The 22207-nt window shown below is 34.7% G+C and overlaps 1 protein-coding gene across 1 annotated transcript in view; it reads right to left on the minus strand.

The window, feature by feature from the left end:
* COL24A1 (collagen type XXIV alpha 1 chain) overlaps positions 1 to 22207 on the minus strand; it is a 384282-nt gene that overhangs the window by 245255 nt on the left and 116820 nt on the right. The window contains exons 16-20 of the mRNA XM_068540226.1: positions 14680 to 14733; positions 14559 to 14603; positions 14258 to 14311; positions 13927 to 13980; positions 9146 to 9199 (exon numbers count right to left, since the gene is read on the minus strand). Of these exons, the coding sequence (XP_068396327.1) occupies positions 9146 to 9199; positions 13927 to 13980; positions 14258 to 14311; positions 14559 to 14603; positions 14680 to 14733 (261 nt within the window). The remainder of the gene's footprint in view (positions 1 to 9145; positions 9200 to 13926; positions 13981 to 14257; positions 14312 to 14558; positions 14604 to 14679; positions 14734 to 22207) is intronic.

Genomic DNA, 22207 nt, shown 5'->3' on the forward strand with positions numbered 1-22207 from the left:
CCAATCACTCACAACTACATGATGGCCAATCACATTGTGTGTGGAGAGCATATCAGAGATTAGTGCCACCACTTAAGATCTAAAATATGTACGGGTGGCGGTCTCTATCATAGCACTGTTTAATTTGTCAGACTGGCCCCTACAGAAATCAGTTTTATTCTGGAGATAACTGTAGACTACCACAGCCCCAAATGCAGCTGCTGTTTCAGATGTAGTATTATCACCAAAGCAGATGACTAAGGCCTTCCCTTACATGGTGTGTAGTCACTGATTTGCCAAATGCATCCTTTTAATTTATGTTTTAAAAAAGAGATTTAAAAAGTTTATATTCATGTGGGCCCCTTTCAATCTGGCAGTATCAGCAGTTCATTTTTACAGAGTTAGATACATATTTTAGTTAAAAGTGTGCCTTTCCTCTCTTTAGAGGTTTAACTAGCACCACTATCTAGGGAATTACAGAATGCCTGATCCACAGGCATGGAACCTCATAAAGCATAGTATCTCTACATTGAAGGAGGTATAAGAGTGAGCCCATGATATGATCCACTGGTCTTAATCCACCTTGCACCATCTAGAGGTAGCCAGTCTCACAGAACACTGGAACTGCCTTCTAAAGTTATAACTGAAGAACCAGCTCAGAGGAAACAATATGAAAGGATGGAGTACCACCCTTTGGGATACAGTGTATTTATTAAATCAGAGACCTCCATATGATGCTTTGTCCCTAATAGGAAGGATATATGAGTCCCAAACCAAGAAGTAGAAGCAGGTGTGGTCCTATCTGCCATCACTTCGAATAACACAGTACATTTTGTGTGTTCTGTCTCCACAACCTTGGACTCTTCAGGGTTGGAGATCCTGATACCCAAAGGGGCTCTCTCTTGACAGGAGGCACATCAAAGGTCCTAACAAACTAAAAGTTACAGCTGCTACCAGGACACTTTAGACTTTTTATGACAAGATATGAGCAAACAAAAAGAGGAGTCACCAAACTGGCATGGTTAACTGACTCTGAAAAACAAGAGGAAGAAAGACTGCTTTATACAAAAAAAGGCAGGAAGGAATACACATGAAACACAGGTGATATAATCAGCACATCTTGGAACTGCCCTACAGTCATGAAGGTTTAGGTTATACTACCAGATAAGTCACAAAGACCTACTGAGGAGGCAGCTGAGGGTGAGGGGAATTTAAAATGGATAGTGAAGGAGGGAGAAAGAAGTACCATTTGTGGCCCCAAAGCAGCTGGGTAGACAACAGCCACAGTCCATTCCATTAAAACAGAGAGATCAATCAGACCAAAAATAAGTGAAGATACAGCAAAAAGATAAAGAACATAATCAATAAGGAAGAGCAAGTCACTATATACTGAACTTCACATCTGATAATAAAAACATACCTTTTGGTCAAGTTCATATTGAACAGTCACAAAAAGGGATCATATATTAGGTCACAAAGAAAAAATCAGACTGCTAAGTTCCATAAAACAGAACAACAGTTTATGATAACAGTGTAATGAAACCAGGAATTATTAACAAAATCAAAACCAACAGGCTCTCCCACTTGGAAATTTTAAAACACCTTCTTAAATAAATCTTGGGTTAAGAGGGAGATACAAGCTGAAATTACAAAATATCTAAAAAATAATGGTAATAAAAATACTCAATACCAGAATACATGGGATACATTTAAAGCAATGATCAGAGGGAAAGGCATGGCCCCTAATAGTTTTAGGAATAAAAATAAAAGAATAAAAATAAATTAAATAAAATTCCCAACTCAAAAAGAAAAAGAACAACATAAACCAAAAGAATCTCAAGAAAATAATGGAGATACAAAGAGAAACTAATTATGTAAAGAAAAGAAAAAGAGAAGACAATAAATAAAAATTTCAGGGTTTTTTTGAGAAAAAAATTAACATACTAGACAAACTGAATGGAGCCTAATCAAGAGAAAAAAAGAGAAAACACAAATATAAAAAATTTAACAAATTTTAAATAGCACAGAGAGATAATTCTTAAAACAAAGTTTAAAAATCATGAGACTATTCTGCAGATTTATATGGAAGTATATTTTAAAACCTAGGTGAAACAGCTAATTTCCAAAGAAAATAACAATTTAACAAAGCTAACCCCTTTAGAGATAAAAAGCTTAATTCTAAGCAGGCTAATTTTCACAGAAGCAACACAGAAATGTACCAAGAAACTACTCCACAAAAAAGCATCAATTCCAGATGGTTTCACAGGAAAATTCCACCAAAGCCTCACAGGTAAGATAATCCCAGTATTCCATAAATTATTCCAGAGCACTAAAAACTAAGAAGACTTTCTATTTATTTTGATGAAATAAATATAACACTGATATCTAAACCTGATGAAGTACCAAAAAAAGAAAGAATATTACAGGCCAATATCACTTAGAAATACTGATGCAGAAGTACTAATGAATATTAGTATAATTAGTATTATATTAGGAAAATAATGTGCCATGATAAAGTAGAATTTTTTCAAGAATGCAATAGAAAAGTCATATAGAAATAGTCAATATACAGAAATTATATAGAAATAGTTATTATATACAAAATAGTTAATAGAAAATCCATTACTATAATATACCAATAAATATATCTAAAAAGACATATATAATTATCTCTACACATGTTGAAAATATAGCAAATATCTGACTCTCTATATATATTTGACAAACTATAAAAATGATTCCTGATTTCAAAAACACTCAGGAAATAGGAATTGATGATATTTCTTAACATGATAAAATATGTGCATATTTTAATTTTAATTTAGCATTTACTTCATGAGAAATCATTACAGCATTTCCACTGAAATGAGGAAGAAGACAAGGATGCACACTACTTCCAACTCTTCAGCATTGTACTAGAGGTATTACAATGCCACTAGACAAGAGAACTGAATTAGAGGTATGGGAACTGATAAAAAAAAGTTTGAAAATTACATGAGAGTACAACTAGAAAACTTTAGAAAATCAATGGTAAAAATAACTCAAAGACAATAAACCATTAAAGCAGCAGGATGTAAAATTAACATTCAGAAATCAATAATCTTCATATACATACAGAAACCTGTTAGAGAATACAATGGTAGAGAAAAATCCCATTTATAATAGCAACAAAAAAATAGTTAGGAACAAATTTAATGAGACATGTACAAAAACCTATATGAGGAAAACTTTAAAACATTCCTGAAAAACACAAAAGCAGACTTGAACAAATGAAAGACATCCACTGTTCTTTAAAAGGATGACTCAATATCATAAAAATGTCACTGCTCCCTAAATTAATTCACAAATGTAAGTCAAACCTAATAAAATATTTGCAAACCATATATCTAATAAAGGGTTAATATCCAAAATATATAAAGAACTCGTACAACTCAACATCAAAAAGACACAATCTGGTTAAAAACTGGGCAGGATCTGAATAGACATGTTTCCAAAGAAGACATACAGATGGCCAACAGGTACCTGAAAAGATGCTCAGCATCCCTAATCATCAGGGAAATGCAAATCAAAACCACAATGAGATGTCACCTTATATCTGTTAAAATAGCTATTATCAAAAAGACAAGAAATAGCAAGTGTTGGCAAGAATGTGGAAAAGAGAACACTTGTGTGCACTGTTGGTGGTAATATAAATTGGTACAGCCACTAAGGAAAACAGTAAGAAGGTTCCCCCCAAAATTAAAAATAGAACTACCATATGATCCAGAAATTCCACTTCTTGGTATTTACCCCAAAGAAAATGAAAACACTAACTCTATAAGATATATGCACCCCCATGTTCACTGCAGCATTATTCACAATAGCCAAGGTATGGAAACAACTTAAATGTTCTTTGACAGATGAATGTATAAAGAAAATGTGAATATCATTATATCATATTTATATATATCATATATATATCTCACAAATGTGATAAATACACACAAACACACTGAAATATTATTCAGCTATAAAAAAGAATGAAATCTTGTCATTTCCAACAACATGAATGAATCTGGAGGGCATTAAGCTAAGTGAAATAAGCCAGACAGAGAAAGACAAATATTGTATGTTATTACTTATATGTGGAATCTTAAAAAAGTCAATTTTATAGAAACAGATAATAGAATGGTGGTTGCCAGTGGCTGTGGGGTGAGGAAATGGGGTGATGGAGTTCAAAGGATACAAATGTTCAGTTATAAGAAGAGTAAGTTCTGAGGATCTAATGTATAGCATCATTACTATAGTTAAAAAAAAATATGTATTATATACTTGAAGGCTGCTAAGAGTAGATCTTAAGCATTCTCACCACAAAAAATTTATTGCACACCAAAGGAAACCATAAACAAAACAAAAAGACAACCCTCAGAATGGGAGAAAATATTTGCAAACGAAGCAACTGACAAGGGATTAATCTCCAAAATACACAAACAGCTCATGCAGCTCAATAACAACAAAAAAAACCCAGCCCAATCAAAAAAATGGATGGAAGATCTAAATAGACATTTCTCCAAAGAAGACATACAGATGGCCAAAAAGCACATGAAAAGATGTTCAATATAACTAGTTATTAGCGAAATGCAAATCAAAACTACAATGAGGTATCACCTCACACCAGTCAGAATGGCCATCATCAAAAAATCTATAAACAACAAATGTTGGAGAGGGTGTAGAGAAAAGGGAACCCTTCTACACTGTTGGCTGGAATGTAAATCGGTACAGTCACTATGGAGAACAGTATGGATGTTCCTTAAAAAAACTAAAAATAGAGCTACCATATGATCCAGCAATCCCACTTCTGGGCATATACCTGGAGAAAACCATAATTCGAAAACATACATGCACCCCAATGTTCACTGCAGCACTATTTACAATAGCCAGGACATGGAAGCAACCTAAACGTCCATCTACATATGGATGAATGGATAAAGATGTGGTACAAATATACAATGGAATATTACCGAGTCATTAAAAAGAACAAAATAATGCCAGTTGCAGTGACAGGGATGGACCTAGAGATTGTCATACTGAGGGCAGTAAGTCAGAGAAGGACAAATATCGTATGATATCGCTTATATGTGGAATCTAAAAAAATGGTACAAATGAACTTATTTACAAAACAGAAATAGAGTCACAGGTGTAGAAAACAATCTTATGGTTACCTGGGGGAAAAGTGGGGAGGGATAAACTGGGAGATTGGGATTGACATATACACATTACTATATGTAAAACAGATAACTAATAAGGACCTACTGTATAGCACAGGGAAAAACAGTGGAGACATATAGATATATAACTGATTCACTTTGCTGTACACCTGAAACTAATGCAACATAGTAAATCAACTATAGTCCAATAAGATTTTTTTAAAAAATTTAAAAGAATTAACTATGTGAGGTGATGGATGTGTTATTTGATCTTAGTAATAATTCCACAATGTATATCAAATCACAACATTGTACACTTTTATATATACAATTATATTGGTCGATTATTCCCAGTTATTTCTCAATAAAGTTAAAAAATACCATAAAGCTTCTATCATTAAAATAATGTGACAATTGCACAGGAATAGACAACCATTCAAGTGAAATAGAAAACAAAGTCCAGACATAGACCCAATAACCATGGAAATTTACTATATGATAGGGGTGGCATCTTAAAATCACTGAAGCAAAGACAAATTGCTTAACAAACGGATCTGGGACAATTGATAAGCCATTTAGGAAAAGATAAAATTAAACATATATATCACAATATTCACAATAAAAAAAACTCCAAGTAATTTGCTCAAGGTACTCAGGCTAACTCCTCAATTCTCATTCAGAAGATATCCCAAAAGCACTGTACTTTCCAGATATTAACTTAAGCCTTTCATCACCCAATAATTAACAAAAGCTATCACAGAAGTATATACCTAGGACCATCATTTTGGCCTCTAATAGGATTACTTTTACTGGATTGTACTTTGACATTATGATAGCAATCTATACTCAAATATGGAAATCACATAATACCACGAATTGTTGCCCTTTTTTTGTACAAGTGATATGTTTTTATCTAAGGGAGAAGAAAAGCATATAACTGACCATGTTTCATTGTTTTGCCCAGTAGAAAGTTGAGACTCAAGTTTGCAATTCGGTTCTATTGAACTGTACTGAACTTTGTGGCTATATTTTGGGGAAAACGTTTTTCAGCCTCAGCTGAGTTTTTAACACAAGTCAGAAATTGTTACTAGTCCCTGGTTCCCTTCCCTGCTTAGTCCTCACAGAACTCTTCGAGCGCCCTCCTTCTGCATGCACACCTTTCTCCCACTCTTGGGATTTAGTCTCCTACTTACAGAGAACACAGACTCTATCCTATTTGACCTCATTCAACATCTTTTTCCTTTTAAAACAAATCCCTACACTTGTGTTATGCATAACTTATTTACTATTCTTGATCTTCCTTGCTTTTTAGAGAAATGCACTGACGTCTGTGAATTTCTCTCTAGGTGCTGCTTTAGGTACAACACTAGATTTTATAGTGATTTGTTACTTAATTCTAAATATTTTCTAATTTCCATTGTGATTTTTTTCTTCTCATAATGTTTTTAAGTTACCAAAGTTTATTTTACTGCTCTTAATACTGTCAGTTTAAAACTTAATTGCACTGTAAACAGAGAGTATAGCCTTCTGGAGTTGAGGGTCCAGGTGTAGTATTTTCGAACCTTGTTTTATAAAGCCTAAATTATTTCATCTATTACAATTGTGTCATCTAATACCTTTATGTGGATGACTATACAAACATGTATCTCTAGTTCACTCTTCTGAGTGTCAGGTCTACAATTTTCTATACACTTATGAGACTAATTTCCTGTATGTCCTATAGGCACTTCAGCCCTAACAAAATCAAAACCAAAGCATTATCTCCACCCACCCTGAGTATCTTCCTCCTTCTTTTTTATTCTCTTTTTTTAGAATGGTGATCTACTTTCTACATAACTGTTCAAGCAAAAATTATTATATTTGTCTTTTATTCCTCTCTCACACAAGCTGAATGAACTGAAGTGAGTGATTCAACTGCTGTGAATTATATTTCCTAATTATTTCTTGAAGCCACCTTTTCCTCTCTTTTGTTACAGGCCCTCATCATTAATCCCCTGGCCTTGCATTATACTCCCAAGCAGCCTTAGTCCTGTCATCTCTCCCTCTCTCCTTCTCTTTTATCTTTATTCCTTCTACCACTTATATGTTGAAATGCATGTCTGATAAGTTCATTCCTTTGATTAAAAATCTTTGATCACTGACTACAGGATAAAGTCAAAATACAGCACAACATATAAGATCCTTTACCTGAGAAAATTCATCTACTGTGCAAGTAGAAACTTTTCAGGCTTGATATACTGTTAAACATGCTATTTTAAATTCTTAGACATACAATTCTATTAAAAGCCTAATGTCAAGAAGTATTTAAATAGAGCTGTTGCCTCATATATGATATCCTACGTATTATATTCTTATGATCAAGAAGAAGTTATGATCTTTGGATTAGGCCCCATTTCCCAAAACAACCTGGCACCAATTATTGAGAGAATACAGGTTACATCTTCAGCCCCATCAAAAAATTTAAAATAGGTATGGAGGAAGAATGGGCATAGGTTAGGGCTTACTACCTTGCAGGAGTCAAAGACAATGAGGCAATGTTTTGAATCATGACTGCAAATCATAAAATCTCAAAGGCAACAGAGGACAAAAAATTTTTGGAAAATCAAGTAATAAGTAAAAACATGGCCCATGCATCCTTTAACCTGGCTTTATATAAAAGAAGAAAACGATCCAAAACCATACTGATAACAAGGAGGTGACACAGTCCTTCCTAGGACACATACCATCTGTAACTAAAATTACAACAGAATAATCCATGTTCATAAAATTAACCTTTAAAGATAATAAAAGATAAATTAGGTTCTGTATCCTCAGTATGAGAACACAGGTAAATATGATTCATTCCAGGAAGGTTTTCATGACAAATGATTAAATGAATGTAGGCTCATAAAAGAGATAAACTTATATTAATCTGTTAATTACTACTTTGTCTGTTAATAATCATTTTTATTACTCAAAACAATTTCCTTCTTCCCAGAATGATGACATGAATACATTGCTGTATTTTACCTCCTATTACCTCTCTATTATTGAAACTAGATACAACGTAGTTTTTTAGATCTTTGAACTGTCAACATCCAATATGTTTTTAAATTAGACAATAAGTAAGAATAGGTATTTGCTAAAGAAATCAGCCAACCCCGAAAGACAGCTGTGGAAGAAGAAATAGACCTTACAGTGTACAAAGAGAGGGAGAAAGCACCAGGACGGTACTATTCCTAGAAACTCTGCCTACTGCTTTGACACTATGGGGACTTTATTGCTCTGATTTATTTATTGTGAAGCCAAATTCACTTTCTCACTGTTAATGCTGCATCTATGACTCTGGATCAGATGTGAATGTGTATTTATATGCTTATGTATGCGTATGCTTTGGTATATATTTTTGAACTAGGGTGAGCTTCAGAAGCTTTATCTCTATGTAGTATATCTTTGAGTCATAAAATGATTTTTTTTAATAAAACTTAAATGTTTCATCTCAGAAGCTCATGTCCTATGTAGTCTTAAGAAAAGAAAAAGCCCCTCTACATCAAGCATTAAGCCAAAGTAAGAATTTCAAATATACAAGCAAATCTGATATATGTGCTACAGACTTAATTGTATTTATTCTAGAATATGAGATCCAAATGATATATGCATATTAAAAAATTGGAAGCATTCTGCATTAAAAATTCAATGGCGTTTAGGTCCTGAAATTTGATTTCAAGCTCCAAGCATGTGTTATTAGTAGTCGTTGTGCAGAACAAATAAATCAGCTGTGACCTAACCAGGACTGTAATGTAGCTAATACCTTTTCTATTTTCTAGAGATCACTGTTGCAAACCTCCTGACATAACAGAAAAAATTTAGTCCAAACTATTTTCAAAGATATAAACTTTAAAGAGAATCTTTCTTAAACCTATTATGTAAAAGCATGTTTTACTAACCAAGCTTAATTTCTATATTTATTTAAATTAATTATATTCCCACCAACATTTTACCTCTGGTCCTCGAGAGCCAGATGGTCCTTGGGGTCCTGGGTTACCTGTTTGGCCCTAAAACGTGGGGGTGGGTGGGAGAAATCAAAGTATAAACATTAATTTAATAAATATGATTTAAAAAGGAAACATATGGTAAGCAAAAAGCACTAAATATATTATGCCACACAAAGTTGTAATGACTTTCTGGCAAACAACACTCAATATATAATAATATGCCGAAGTTTTAATGACTATACAGAAAGACTTAATTTATAACCATCATCATTGTAGAAAACTTATTATATAGAGATATGTGTCCATATATATATATACACACACACACATATATATACACACACACACACACACACACATATATATATATATATATATATATATATATATATATTTACCCCTAAATGTTAGGGATACAAACAAATTAATAGAAATCAAATCAAGGAAAAAAATTGTGTGTGTGGGTATGTGTTACCCAGAGATAAGACAGTAAAGTTTGACTTAACAAAGTAGGGAACTCTAGATGAAGAACTGTTTCCATAAATAGCCAGGGTCCTCTGACTGTCTCTGAAAATTCCTTTCTCCTTTGATAACTATAAGGGGCCTGATTTTGTAATTAAGAATCACCTGGATTTAAATCCTTGTTGCTTAATCTCTCTCAGCCTCAGTTTTCTCACCAATAAAACAGGAATAATAACAACAGTAGTAACATTCTTACAGAGTCATTGTAAGGATTAAATGAGACAATAAATGTATAAGTGTTAAGCACAGTGTCTAGCATATAGAAAGTACTCATTAAATGTTAATCAATTTTATAACCATTAATCCTTCCCTTCACATCCTCTCTCCTCTCCTGGATGATACCTAGAATTCCTAGATTGCTTTAATCCTTTAACTAAACTTCTGAGGATTCAGTTTCAATAACTCTGCAGCCATTTTCTGACATTCAGGCTAACAATGTGAAATCAGGGCTGGAGAAGAAGTCCGAGGAAAGAGAAGTGGGTAAAAGCCTGCTACTAGAGAGGGTTGGTGATGCTCTCAAGAGAGGAAACTACAGAACAGGGAAGGCCGGTAGTCTGATACCCTTGTTTTCATAAAAAATATTGAATTCATTATTTCTGTCATATTAAATTTCTATGTGAGCTTCAAATTTGACTTAAATAGGTCTCAGAATACATAAAATTGCTTGCATTTCTTAAACATAAAATTTTATGTATAATATGGGTTTATCCACTTTCCAAGAAGTAAAGCACAGTTTTCCACATGTACTAAATTCAGTCTCATAGAGTGCTAGAGTATCTGGACTTAAACAGTACACAATACAACTACTGCAATCAAATCTAGAGAAAAGTAATAAAGTATTATGCGAAGTTCACTGAAGTTCCCCTAAATAAACAAAATTATAATCCATCATACTCCATCATAATCAGTATCTAAGGGAGTCAAATTCTTAAAATGAGTATTACCTCCAAGAGATAGAGATGAAGTTCTCACTGAGGCCCTCTAGTGGCAAAATCTAAACAAGACACTAAATTTACAAGCTTGAGGAAAAATCAGCATACACTAGGCCTCTGTTTTCAGAAAAGTTGATTGACAACCTGATATTTAAAAACATAAATTGTGGAATAATTTTATTCATCCTTCAGAAAAAATTTTCATTTTGAAAAACTTCAATGGCAAGTTTCCTTGAATGTCAATTCTCCTTTATAAATTATAAACTGAGTTTTCAAGTAACTTTTAGAGAATTGAATAATGATTAAAAGTAAACTTCTACAAATGACAGCAACTTCTAGCTAAAAAAAAAATGGAAAGGACATAATTGTATTTATTTTCTCTTTTAAAAAAAATATTTCTTAACAACTTCAGATCGGTAGTTTCCTCTAGTTTTTAAATACCTGCAGGGTAAAAGCTTCCCTATTCCAGAATGTTAAAAACCTTCTGGATCAGGACATTCTTCTATCTTGAAAACATTCTTTTATGTTATAACTTAGATTCATTTGGAAACAGTATCAGTGACACCAACATTTTAGATAAAAGAAAACCAAAAGTAGGAGATATAAAATAAGAAAGACATTCTTATGACTTTGGCATTCTTTGCGTGATAGTAAACAAATGATTTAGATAGGCACCAACTTGTATAATTTATTTTTAATATGATTACTGATATTGTGTACGTAATTTTTCATTCAACAGGTGTCTCCTTCCATAATGAGGAAAGTCAAACAACTACAATTTTTTCTAACAATAAGATAGAAACAAGTGATAAAGTGAAAGTCTAAAGGCAAGGCCATCTCATAAATATTAATTCATAAGTCTCTATCCTATCTTCAGTCCAAAGTATGTATATTTCGAAGATTTGATTAAAAAAAAACAAATAAAAAATAGCCAACTGTTTCCTACCAAACTAATCCCTGCTGACTTTAAAATATTTTTATTAGAATAGTACAAAAAAGATATAACACGAGCAAGCAAAAGCCTCACGCTCACCATTTCATGTTCCCTGCATCACTGCCTTAAAGAACCACATTAGAGTTTCTGGTGATTCCAGGAAAAAAAAAAAAAGTAAGGTTTTAAGACAATGTGCTAAAGGTAAAACAGGCTGTCTTTGCTTTAGCTTAGACTAGAGCAACGTTGGTAAGCATTATTACTAAGAGAGGATTAAAGAGTCACAGAGCTGCAAGGAACCTTACATATGATATAGCCTGACTCTCATTTTAAACACGAGAAACTGGATACCATGGTGGTTAAATGCCCAAGGTCACAGCAGGTCAGTGTCAGGGCTGGAACTAAAATCTACATGTTATTCAGACCAGCGATTTCCGCCCCCTCCCACCCCAATAAACATGTTATCAATATAAATTGAATCAAAGAGTAAGGAAGACATTAAAAAGGTTTACCTTATATAAGCATGATATTTGACTCTAGTTTTCTCAAGTAATTAATTACAAAGCATAAGAGAATAATATCAATTTTTTATTACTTAGTATTGACCTTAGAAAATGTGTCATACCATTTTCTTTTATTATTATCAAAAGTTAGAAAACCCTCACATTAGAAAAAAATGAAGATATAAGATATAAGAAGGGTCAATCACTGCAGATATTGAAAGTCCCTTTTACGTGGTTTAGAATCATCCTCGAAAAATAGAAGCTTTTTGTTAGCTTGACCTATACTTGTGCCCCTTCTGAAATTCAACACCACGGCACAAGTCTGGGTAGATGGCTGACTGAGTGAAAACTAGTTAAGGCAAAACTCACCACCAATATGTCATTAGCTAAATAGATGCCAACAATTGTTCTTTGGATTAAATAATTCCTGGGAAATGTATATGAAGTGCTGTCACTGTTAGAAGTCATAAAGAATGGTGTATGTAAAGTTATGTAACTTAATGCTGCTTCCTTTGATGCAAAAATAAACAATCCAAAGATGAGAGGGTGGAGTTAGAGGGAACATGATGAATTGCTCGGGAAAACAACACCCTTTTATAATGTTATATTAATAAATTATGATTTTATATCTAAGTTTTTGTATCTACAATCACCTTCACAGAGTTGTAATCAATATTAAAACCCTAAAGCAATCTTAAAACGTTAAAGCCTAAAACACTATGGCACAGTGGCTAAGTGCATGGGCTCCAACATATGTGTTTTCCTAGGTTTTCCCAGGTGGCTACTAACTAACTATGGGACCTTGGGCAAGTTCGTTAACTCTCTGTGTCTCAGTTCCCCTAACTGGTAAAATAGGAATAATAATAGTCCCAACTTCTTGGGGCTTCCCTGGTGGCGCAGTGGTTGAGAATCTGCCTGCCAATGCAGGGGACACGGGTTTGAGCCCTGGTCTGGGAAGATCCCACATGCCGCGGAGCAACTAGGCCCGTGAGCCACAACTACTGAGCCTGCACATCTGGAGCCTGGGTTCCGCAACAAGAGAGGCCACGACAGTGAGAGGCCCGCGCACCGCGATGAAGAGTGGCCCCCGCTCGCCACAACTGGAGAAAGCCCTCGCACAGAAACGAAGACCCAACACAGCCAAAAATAAAAATAAATAAATAAATAAATTAATTAATTTAAAAAAAATAATAGTCCCAACTTCATATGATTGTTTTAAGGATTAAATTAGACGTATAGACCTTAGAAGAGCACCTGGCACTTTGTAAGCGCTCAGTAAATGTTAGCTATAATAATTATTATGATTTTTAATATGCAGATAAATACCTTTAACTCATGTTTTAACCATTTTTCATTTAAATGTTTTTAATTATTCAGTAACTTTAGTTTTATAGTTTCTTGGGCTTCAAGTTAACTACAATACACGGTATCCTTTTATTTCAATTAATTGATGGTCAAAGGTTAAAAGAAGACAAGGAACTAGAATATTTGGGCCCATAAGAGAGTGTGACATGCTATTTTTTCTTCCAAATGTTTCCTTAATGAAACAGATATCTGGATAAATTAAAATATTATTTAAGGTGCCTTATATTTTCTGACTTAAAATCTACTGCTTAGTTTAAATACTGTCTATTATAGATCAACCAAGATCTTTAAGGCTCACAGAAATTTGGCTTTGGCCTGGGATGGGGTGGGGTGAGGAGGGTGAGACCCAATAATCTATGGAATGTGAGCTAAAAACTTCAAGGATTAGCTATATTCTAAAAGTGGAGAGAAAACGCCAAACTGGTAGTCTTACATCCTACTTCTTACATTCCACAAACAACAACAGGTATCCAGACTCATGCCATAGTGTGTAGTCCATAAATCAGAAAAAGCAAACCAAAAGTTCAAACCTACTGAAGGTCCTGGCTTTCCTCTCATCCCTGGTGGTCCAGGAAAACCCCTAGCGCCCTAAAAGAAAAGAACAGTACAGTGAAGAGAAAACACTATTCTACAACAGAAGGCAGATATGCCTCTATTTACAATTTTACTAAAAAATTCATGGAATTAGTCTAAAATAATTGAGAAAACTGTTTTAAATAAGACTTGTAAAACCATATTGATACCATATCCTAAAAAAAAATATAATCAATGATTAAAATAATCAGTACTCCTTTCTTTTTAAAGAATTTATACATTTCCACTGCTTTTTGTTGTATTTATATAAAATTAACGGTAAAAACATTACCTTGTCTCCAGGATACCCTGGTTCTCCTAGCTCTCCCACAATGCCTTGTTCACCCTGGAGAGCACAATTTCACGTGAAGACACTTAAGCAATGCAAATGTGGCAATATTATAAGAAGGCAAATACTAGTTATACAAGAATAATTTCTCTATTTTTCCTACTTTTGAGAAAAATTATATAATTGATAGTACAGATTAGATCCCATATTTTTTAAAACAAGTACTTTATAAGTTGTGTGGATTCAAAAGAAAAGTAAATGTGATAAGAAATCATCTCTATGACAATGTAAATATTTAAATCACCTTATCACCTTTGATTCCAGGTAGGCCCTTATTCCCCGAAAGACCCTAAAAAAGAAAGTGATACTTTGTGACATCATAGAAAATTCAAAGTGAAATATCCATTATAAAAATAGAAACATACCATTGGGCCAGGGATTCCAGAAGGTCCAACTGGTCCCATAGGGCCAACACTGCCCTGAAAAGCAATAAGAAAGAAAGCCATCCTTGAGCACCCAACTAGAATTAAAAAGAGAACATTGTAAACTTAATTAACCCAGAATGGTTCATCTCACTAAGCTCCCACACATGCCTTATTCTTCAATAACTTCTTTTCCTTTTCACATTTATTAATCATACCAATCATTCAAATTTTAATGAGGTCTATCCTGTTTCCTGAAGCCTACTCATACTGATCTTGTCCACGAGCCTCCTTCCCTTCCTTGAGCTCCTATAATACTTACTACCCACAGCATTCATTTTGAAGTATTTCTCCAGAGAGATAATATCTTGATGATAGGGGAAATACTTTAGTGCCATGTTCCCAGGAAGTATTCAATAAATACTTCATTTGATTGTCTTAGATTTTTCTTTCACCCATTTATTCAGCAAACGTTTATTGGGCAGTTACTATGTGCCAGGCATTCCAATGATTTTATTTCATGATTTACAACTTGCAGACAATAAAATTTACCATAATTTTAGGGAACTGAGTAGTAAACAAAAGGCTCTGCTCTTCTGGGTTTCTCTCATTCATTCATCATTTAATATTTATTGAGCATAATATGTATCAAACATTGTAGTGTTGTGTAGTAGTGTTGAGGAAACAAACATGAAAGAGACATAGATACCAAGGTCAAGGTTTTCAATTTAATGCTCCAAAGCAAGATTTACTCAAAAACATTAACTACCACTATCATCTCCTGCAAGCAACAGACCTAGAAAAACTTCTTTCTTAGAATGTAAAGGACAACTATAAGGGTTTTTGAAAGTAAAAATTTTAAAAATAGTGGAAATCTCTTGACTGTTTGGAGCCCACTAAATTTTTGTGTTCTTGACGCCTTCATTTTCCTTCTTTCTCTTGCAACCTCTCTGTGCCTGGCTAATGTATCATCCTTCATCTTCAAATACCGAGTTGCTTTAAACCTCCATTTCATGCTTTCCAAATGTTAAGGAACTTTTAAGGGTGTATTTGCAACAATGATGAAAATGTTGCCCTTTTTAGTTGTAATCCAAATTTCTTAGGATAGCATCCCAGGCCCTTACTACTAGTTTTCCATCAACCCTTTCAGTCTCATGTCCTTCCATTCATCCCTACTCCCCTTTGACTTCTTCTTCCTCCAAACCCAACATTTTAGACACAATGGGCTGTGTTCTAGCCTCTGAACATGCTCTCCCTTACCACATGCTCCAACCCTTTGAAGATACAGTTACCACTACTGGAATGTCCTTCTGCTTACCATACTGAGTATACTGCCTTGTTTTTGGTTTTTGGTTTTCTTTTTTCTGTTTTCCTAATCTGTGCATTATGTGAGAGCAGAAGCATGTTTTATTCATTTTTTTATATCTCTGACCCAACATAATAACTGGCACATAATTGTTTTGAAATAAACTATGGAATGAACACTGGAGGAAGTAATCAACTTTAAAAATAAATTTAAAACAGTGATTTCCAGAGGTCTACGTCCTGACATAACGGCACATTTCTAACAGTCCACATTTATATATTACTAATTTCAGAATGGAAAATATGACATCTTTACTTTGGGGTGAGTCTTAAAGTCTGTGAAATATAACTACGATAAATTACTTCCAACATGTGTAAGCCTGAAATACATGAGACTGCGAGAGGCAGAGTAATACTTTCCAATTTAATGAACAGATATGCAGTATTAATACATCATTGACAAATTCCATCAATAGGAAATAATTATTCTTATAATTACAGTGGCTAGTTTATTCAAAGTTCATAGCTTTAAAACTTATGATAGTTTAAAAAATACAGGGCTCTTGCCTCCGGAGACTGGTGGAGTCGGGTGGGAAGCTTTAAAGCAGTTTCATGCCAGGCCTCACCCCAGATTTTCTGATTTGATTCCTCCCCAGTGAGGCCCAGCATCCGTTCAAGATTCCCACGTGATTCCATTGCAGGCTGAGAATCAAAGTCTAAGCAAAATGACCTTGAAGTCCTTTCACAGAGGAACAGAGAGAAGTCTGGAAAAGGACCAAATATTCTGAAGCCCTGGTCTATAGCGTGTATGTGTATGTTTCTTTGTATGATTTTGTCTATTTAGGTTTGCTTTTACCATTTGTCCTAGGGTTCTGACTGTTCGTTTTTTGTTGTTGCTGTTGTTTGTTTTCTTCTTATGAGTGTGTATGTTTATTTGTGTGATTTTGTCTGTTTAGTTTTGCTTTTACCATTTGGTTTGGGGTTCTATTGTTCGTGTATTTTTCTTTTTTTTTCCTTCTTTTTTCTTCCTTTTCTTCCGACCCATGTGGGTGGCAGGGTCTTGATGCTCCAGCCAGGTGTCAGGTCTGAGCCTCCAAGGTGGGAGAACCGAGAACAGGACATTGGACCACCAGAGACCTCCTGGCCCCAAGTAATATCACTCGGTGAGAGCTCTCCCAGAGATCTCCATCTAAACCCTAAGACCCAACTCCAACCAACAGCCAGCAAGCTCCAGTGCTGGATGCGCCATGCCAAACAACCAGCAAGACCAGAACACAACCCCACCTACTAGCAGAGAGGCCACCTAAAGTCATACTAAGTCCACAGATACCCCAAAACTCACCACTGGATGCGGCCCTGCCCACCAGAAGGACAAGATCCAGCCCCGCCCACCAGAACACAGGGACCAGTCCCCTCTGCCAGGAAGCCTACACAAACCACTGACCAACCTCACAAGTAGGGGGCAGACACCAAAAACAACAGGAACTGGAACCTGCAGACTGTGAAAAGGAGACACCCAATACAGTAAGTTAAACAAAATGAGAAGAAAGAGACATATGCAGCAGATAAAGGAGCAAGGTAAAAACCCACCAGATCAAACAAATGAAGAGGAAATAGGCAGTCTACCGGAAAAAAAATTCAGAGTAATGATAGTAAAGATGATCCAAAATCCTGGAAATAGAATGGAGAAAATACAAAAAACGTTTAACAAGGACCTAGAAGAATTAAAGAGCAAACAAACAATGATGAGCAACAAAATAAATGAAATTAAAAATTCTCTAGAAGGAATCAATAGCAGAATAACTGAGGCAGAAGACCGGATAAGTGACCTGGAAGATAAAACTGTGGACATAACTACCGCAGAGCAGAATAAAGAAAAAAGAATGAAAAGAATTAAGGACAGTCTCAGAGAACTCTGGGACAACATTATATGCACCAACATTCGAATTATAGGGGTCCCAGAAGAAGAAGAGAAAAAGAAAGGGTCTGAGAAAATATTTGAAGAGATTATACTTGCAAACTTCCTTAACAGGGGAAAGGAAATAGTCAAGCAAGTCCAGGAAGTGCAGAGAGTCCCATACAGGATAAATCCAAGGAGAAACATGCCAACACACATATTAACCAAACTATCAAAAATTAAATACAAAGAAAAGATATTAAAAGCAACAAGGGACAAGCAAAAAAAAATATACAAGGGAATTCCCATAAGGTTAGCAGCTGAACTTTCAGCAGAGACTCTGCAAGCCAGCAGGGAGTGGCAGGACATATTTAAAGTGATGAAAGGGAAAAACCTACAGCCAAGATTACTCCACCCAGCAAGGATCTCATTCAGATTCGACAGAGAAATTAAAACCTTTACAAACAAGCAAAAGTTAAGAGTACCACCAAACCAGTTTTACAACAAATGCTAAAGGAACTTCTCTAGGTGGTAAACACAAGGGAAGGAAAAGACCAACAAAAACAAACCCAAAACAATTAAGAAAATGGTAATAGGAACATACATATTGATAATTACCTTAAATGTAAATGGTTTAATTGCTCCAACCAAAACACACTGACTGGCTGAATGGATACAAAAACAAGACCCACATATATGCTGTCTACAAGAGACTGACTTGAGACCTAGGGACACATACAGACTGAAGGTGAGGGGATGGAAAAAGATATTCCATGCAAATAGAAATCAAAAGAAAGCTGGAGTAGCAATACTCATATCAGACAAAACAGACTTTAAAATAAAGACTGTTACAAAAAACAAAGAAGGATACGACATAATGATCAATGAATCAGTCCAAGAAGAAGATGTAACAATCATGAATATTTATTCACCCAACATAGGAGCACCTCAATACATAAGGCAAATGCTAATAGCCATAAAAGGGGAAATCAACAGTAACACGGTAATAGAAGGGGACGTTAACACACAATTTCCACCAATGGACAGATCATCCAAAATGAAAACAAATAAGGAAACACAAGCTTTAAATGATACATTAGACCAGATGGACTTAATTGATATTTATAGGACATTCCACCAAAAACAACAGAATACATTTCTTCTCAAGTGCTCAAGGAACATTCTCCAGGATAGATCATATGTTGGGTCACAAAATGAGCCTTGGTAGATTTAAGAAAATTGAAATTGTATCAAGTATCTTTACCTACAACAATGCAATTACAGGCAAAAAAACTGTAAATAATACAAACCAATCGGGGCTAAACAATACACTACTAAATAGCCAAGAGATCACTGAAGAAATCAAAGAGGATATCAAAAAATACCTAGAAACAAATGACAATGAAAACATGACGACCCAAAACCTATGGGATGCAGAAAAGCAGTTCTAAGAGGGAAGTTTAGAGCTACACAATCCTACCTCAGGAAACAAGAAACATCTCAAATAAACAACCTCACCGTATACCTCAAACAATTAGAGAAAGAAGAACAAAGAAAACCCAAAGTCAATAGAGGAAAGAAATAATAAAGATAAGATCAGAAATAAATGAAAAAGAAATGAAGGAAACAATAGCAAAGTCAATAAAACTAAAAGCTGGATATTTGGGAAGATAAACAAAATTGATAAACCACTAGCCAGAAAAGGGAGAACACTCAAATCAATAGAATTAGAAATGAAAAAGGAGAACTGACTCTGCAGAAATACAAAGGATCATGAAAGATTACTACAATCAACTCTATGCCAATAAAATGGACAACCTGGAAGAAATGGACAAATTCTTAGAAAAGCACAACCTTCCAAGACTGAACAAGGAAGAAATAGAAAATATAAACAGACCAATCTCAAGCACTGTAATTGAGACTGTGACTAAAAATCTTCCAACAAACATAATTCCAGGACCAGATGGATTCACAGGCGACTTCTATCAAACATTCAGAGAAGAGCTATCACCTATCCTTCTCAAACTATTCCAAAATATAGCAGAGGGAGGAATACTCCCAAACTCATTCTACGAGGCCACCATCACCCTGATACCAAAATCAGATAAAGATGTCACAAAAAAAGAAAACTACAGGCTAATATCACTGATGAACATAGATGCAAAAATCCTCAACAAAAGACTAACAAACATAATCCAACAGCACATTAAAAGGATCATACACCATGATCAAGTGGGATTTATCCCAGGAATGCAAGGATTATTCAGTATATGCTAATCAATCAATGTGATACTCCATATTAACAAATTGAAGGAGAAAAACCATATGATCATCTCAATAGATGCAGAAAAATCTTTTGACAAAATTCAACACTTATTTATGATAAAAACTCTCCAGAAAGTAGGCACAGAGGGAAGCTACCTCAACATAATAAAGGCCATAAATGACAAACCCACAGGCAGCATCATTCTCAATGGTGAAAAACTGAAACCATATCTTCTAAAATCAGGAACAAGACAAGGTTGCCCACTCTCACCACTATTATTCAATATAGTATTGGAAGTTTTAGCCACAGCAATCAGAGAAGAAAAAGAAATAAAAAGAATCCAAATGGAAAAGAAGAAGTAAAATTGTCACTTTTTGCAGATGACATGATACTGTACATAGAAAATCCTAAAGATGCTACCAGAAGACTACTAGAGCTAATCAATGAATTTGGTAAAGTAGCAGGATACAAAATTACTGCACAGAAAGCTCTTGCATCCCTATACACTAATGATGAAAAATCTGAAGGAGAAAATAAGGAAACACTCCCATTTACCACTGCAAGAAAAAGAATAAAACACCTAGGAATAAACCTACAGAAGGAGACAGAAGACCTGTATGCAGAAAACTATAAGACACTGATGAAAGAAATTAAAGACGAGACAAACAGATGGAGAGATATACCATGTTCTTGGATTGGAAGAATCAATATTGTGAAAATAACTACACTATCTAAAGCAATCTACAGATTCAATGCAATCCCTATCAAACTACCAATGGCATTTTTCACAGAACTAGAACAAAAAATTTCACAATTTGTATGGAAACACAAAAGACCCCAAATAGCCAAAGTAACCTTGAGAAAGAAAAATGGAGCTGGAGGAATCAGGCTCCCAGACTTCAGACTATACTACAAAGTTACAGTAATCAAGACAGTATGGTATTGGCACAAAAACAGAAATACAGATCAATGGAACAGGATAGGAAGCTCAGAGATAAACCCACGCACATACTGTCACCTTATCTTTGATAAAGGAGGCAAGAATATACAATGGAGAAAAGACAGCCTCTTCAGTAAATGGTGCTGGGAAAACAGGACAGCTACATGCAAAAGAATGAAATTAGAACACTCCCTAACACCATACACAAAAAGAATGAAATTAGAACACTCCCTAACACCATACACAAAAATAAACTCAAAATGGATTAAAGACCTAAATGTAAGGCCAGACACTATAAAACTGTTAGAGGAAAACATAGGCAGAACACTATGACATAAATCACAACAAGATCCTTTCTGACCAACCTCCTAGAGAAATGGAAATAAAAACACAGATAAACAAATGGGACCTAATGAACCTTAAAAGCTTTTGCCAGCAAAGGAAACCATAAACAAGACAAAAAGATAACCCTCAGAATGGGAGAAAATATTTGCAAATGAAGCAACTGACAAAGGATAAATCTCCAAAATATACAAGCAACTCATAGAGACCAATATCGAAAAACAAACAAACCAATCCAAATATGCACGTAAGACCTAAATAGACATTTCTGCAAAGAAGACATAGAGATGGCCAACAAACACATGAAGAATGCTCATCATTAATAATTAGAGAAATGCAAATCAAAACCACAATAAGGTATCACCTCACACAGGTCAGAATGGCCATTATCAAAAAATCTACAAACAATAAATGCTGGAGAGGGTGTGGAGAAAAGGGAACCCTCTTGCACTGTTGGTGGGAATGTAAATTGACACAGCCACTATGGAGAGCAGTTTGGAGGTTCCTTAAAAAACTAAAACTAGAATTACCATACGACCCAGCAATCCCTCTACTGGGCATATACCCTGAGAAAACCAAAATTCAAAAGAGACATGTACCATAATGTTCATTGCAGCACTATTTACAACAGCAGGACATGGAAGCAACCTAAGTGTCCATCAACAGATGAATGGATAAAGAAGATGTGGCACATATATACAGTGGAATATTACACAGTCATAAAAAGAAATGAAACTGAGTTATTTGTAGTGAGGTGGATGGACCTAGAGTCTGTCATACA

The sequence above is a fragment of the Eschrichtius robustus genome, chromosome 3 (assembly GCF_028021215.1).
Source record: "Eschrichtius robustus isolate mEscRob2 chromosome 3, mEscRob2.pri, whole genome shotgun sequence".
Lineage (NCBI taxonomy): Eukaryota > Metazoa > Chordata > Mammalia > Artiodactyla > Eschrichtiidae > Eschrichtius > Eschrichtius robustus.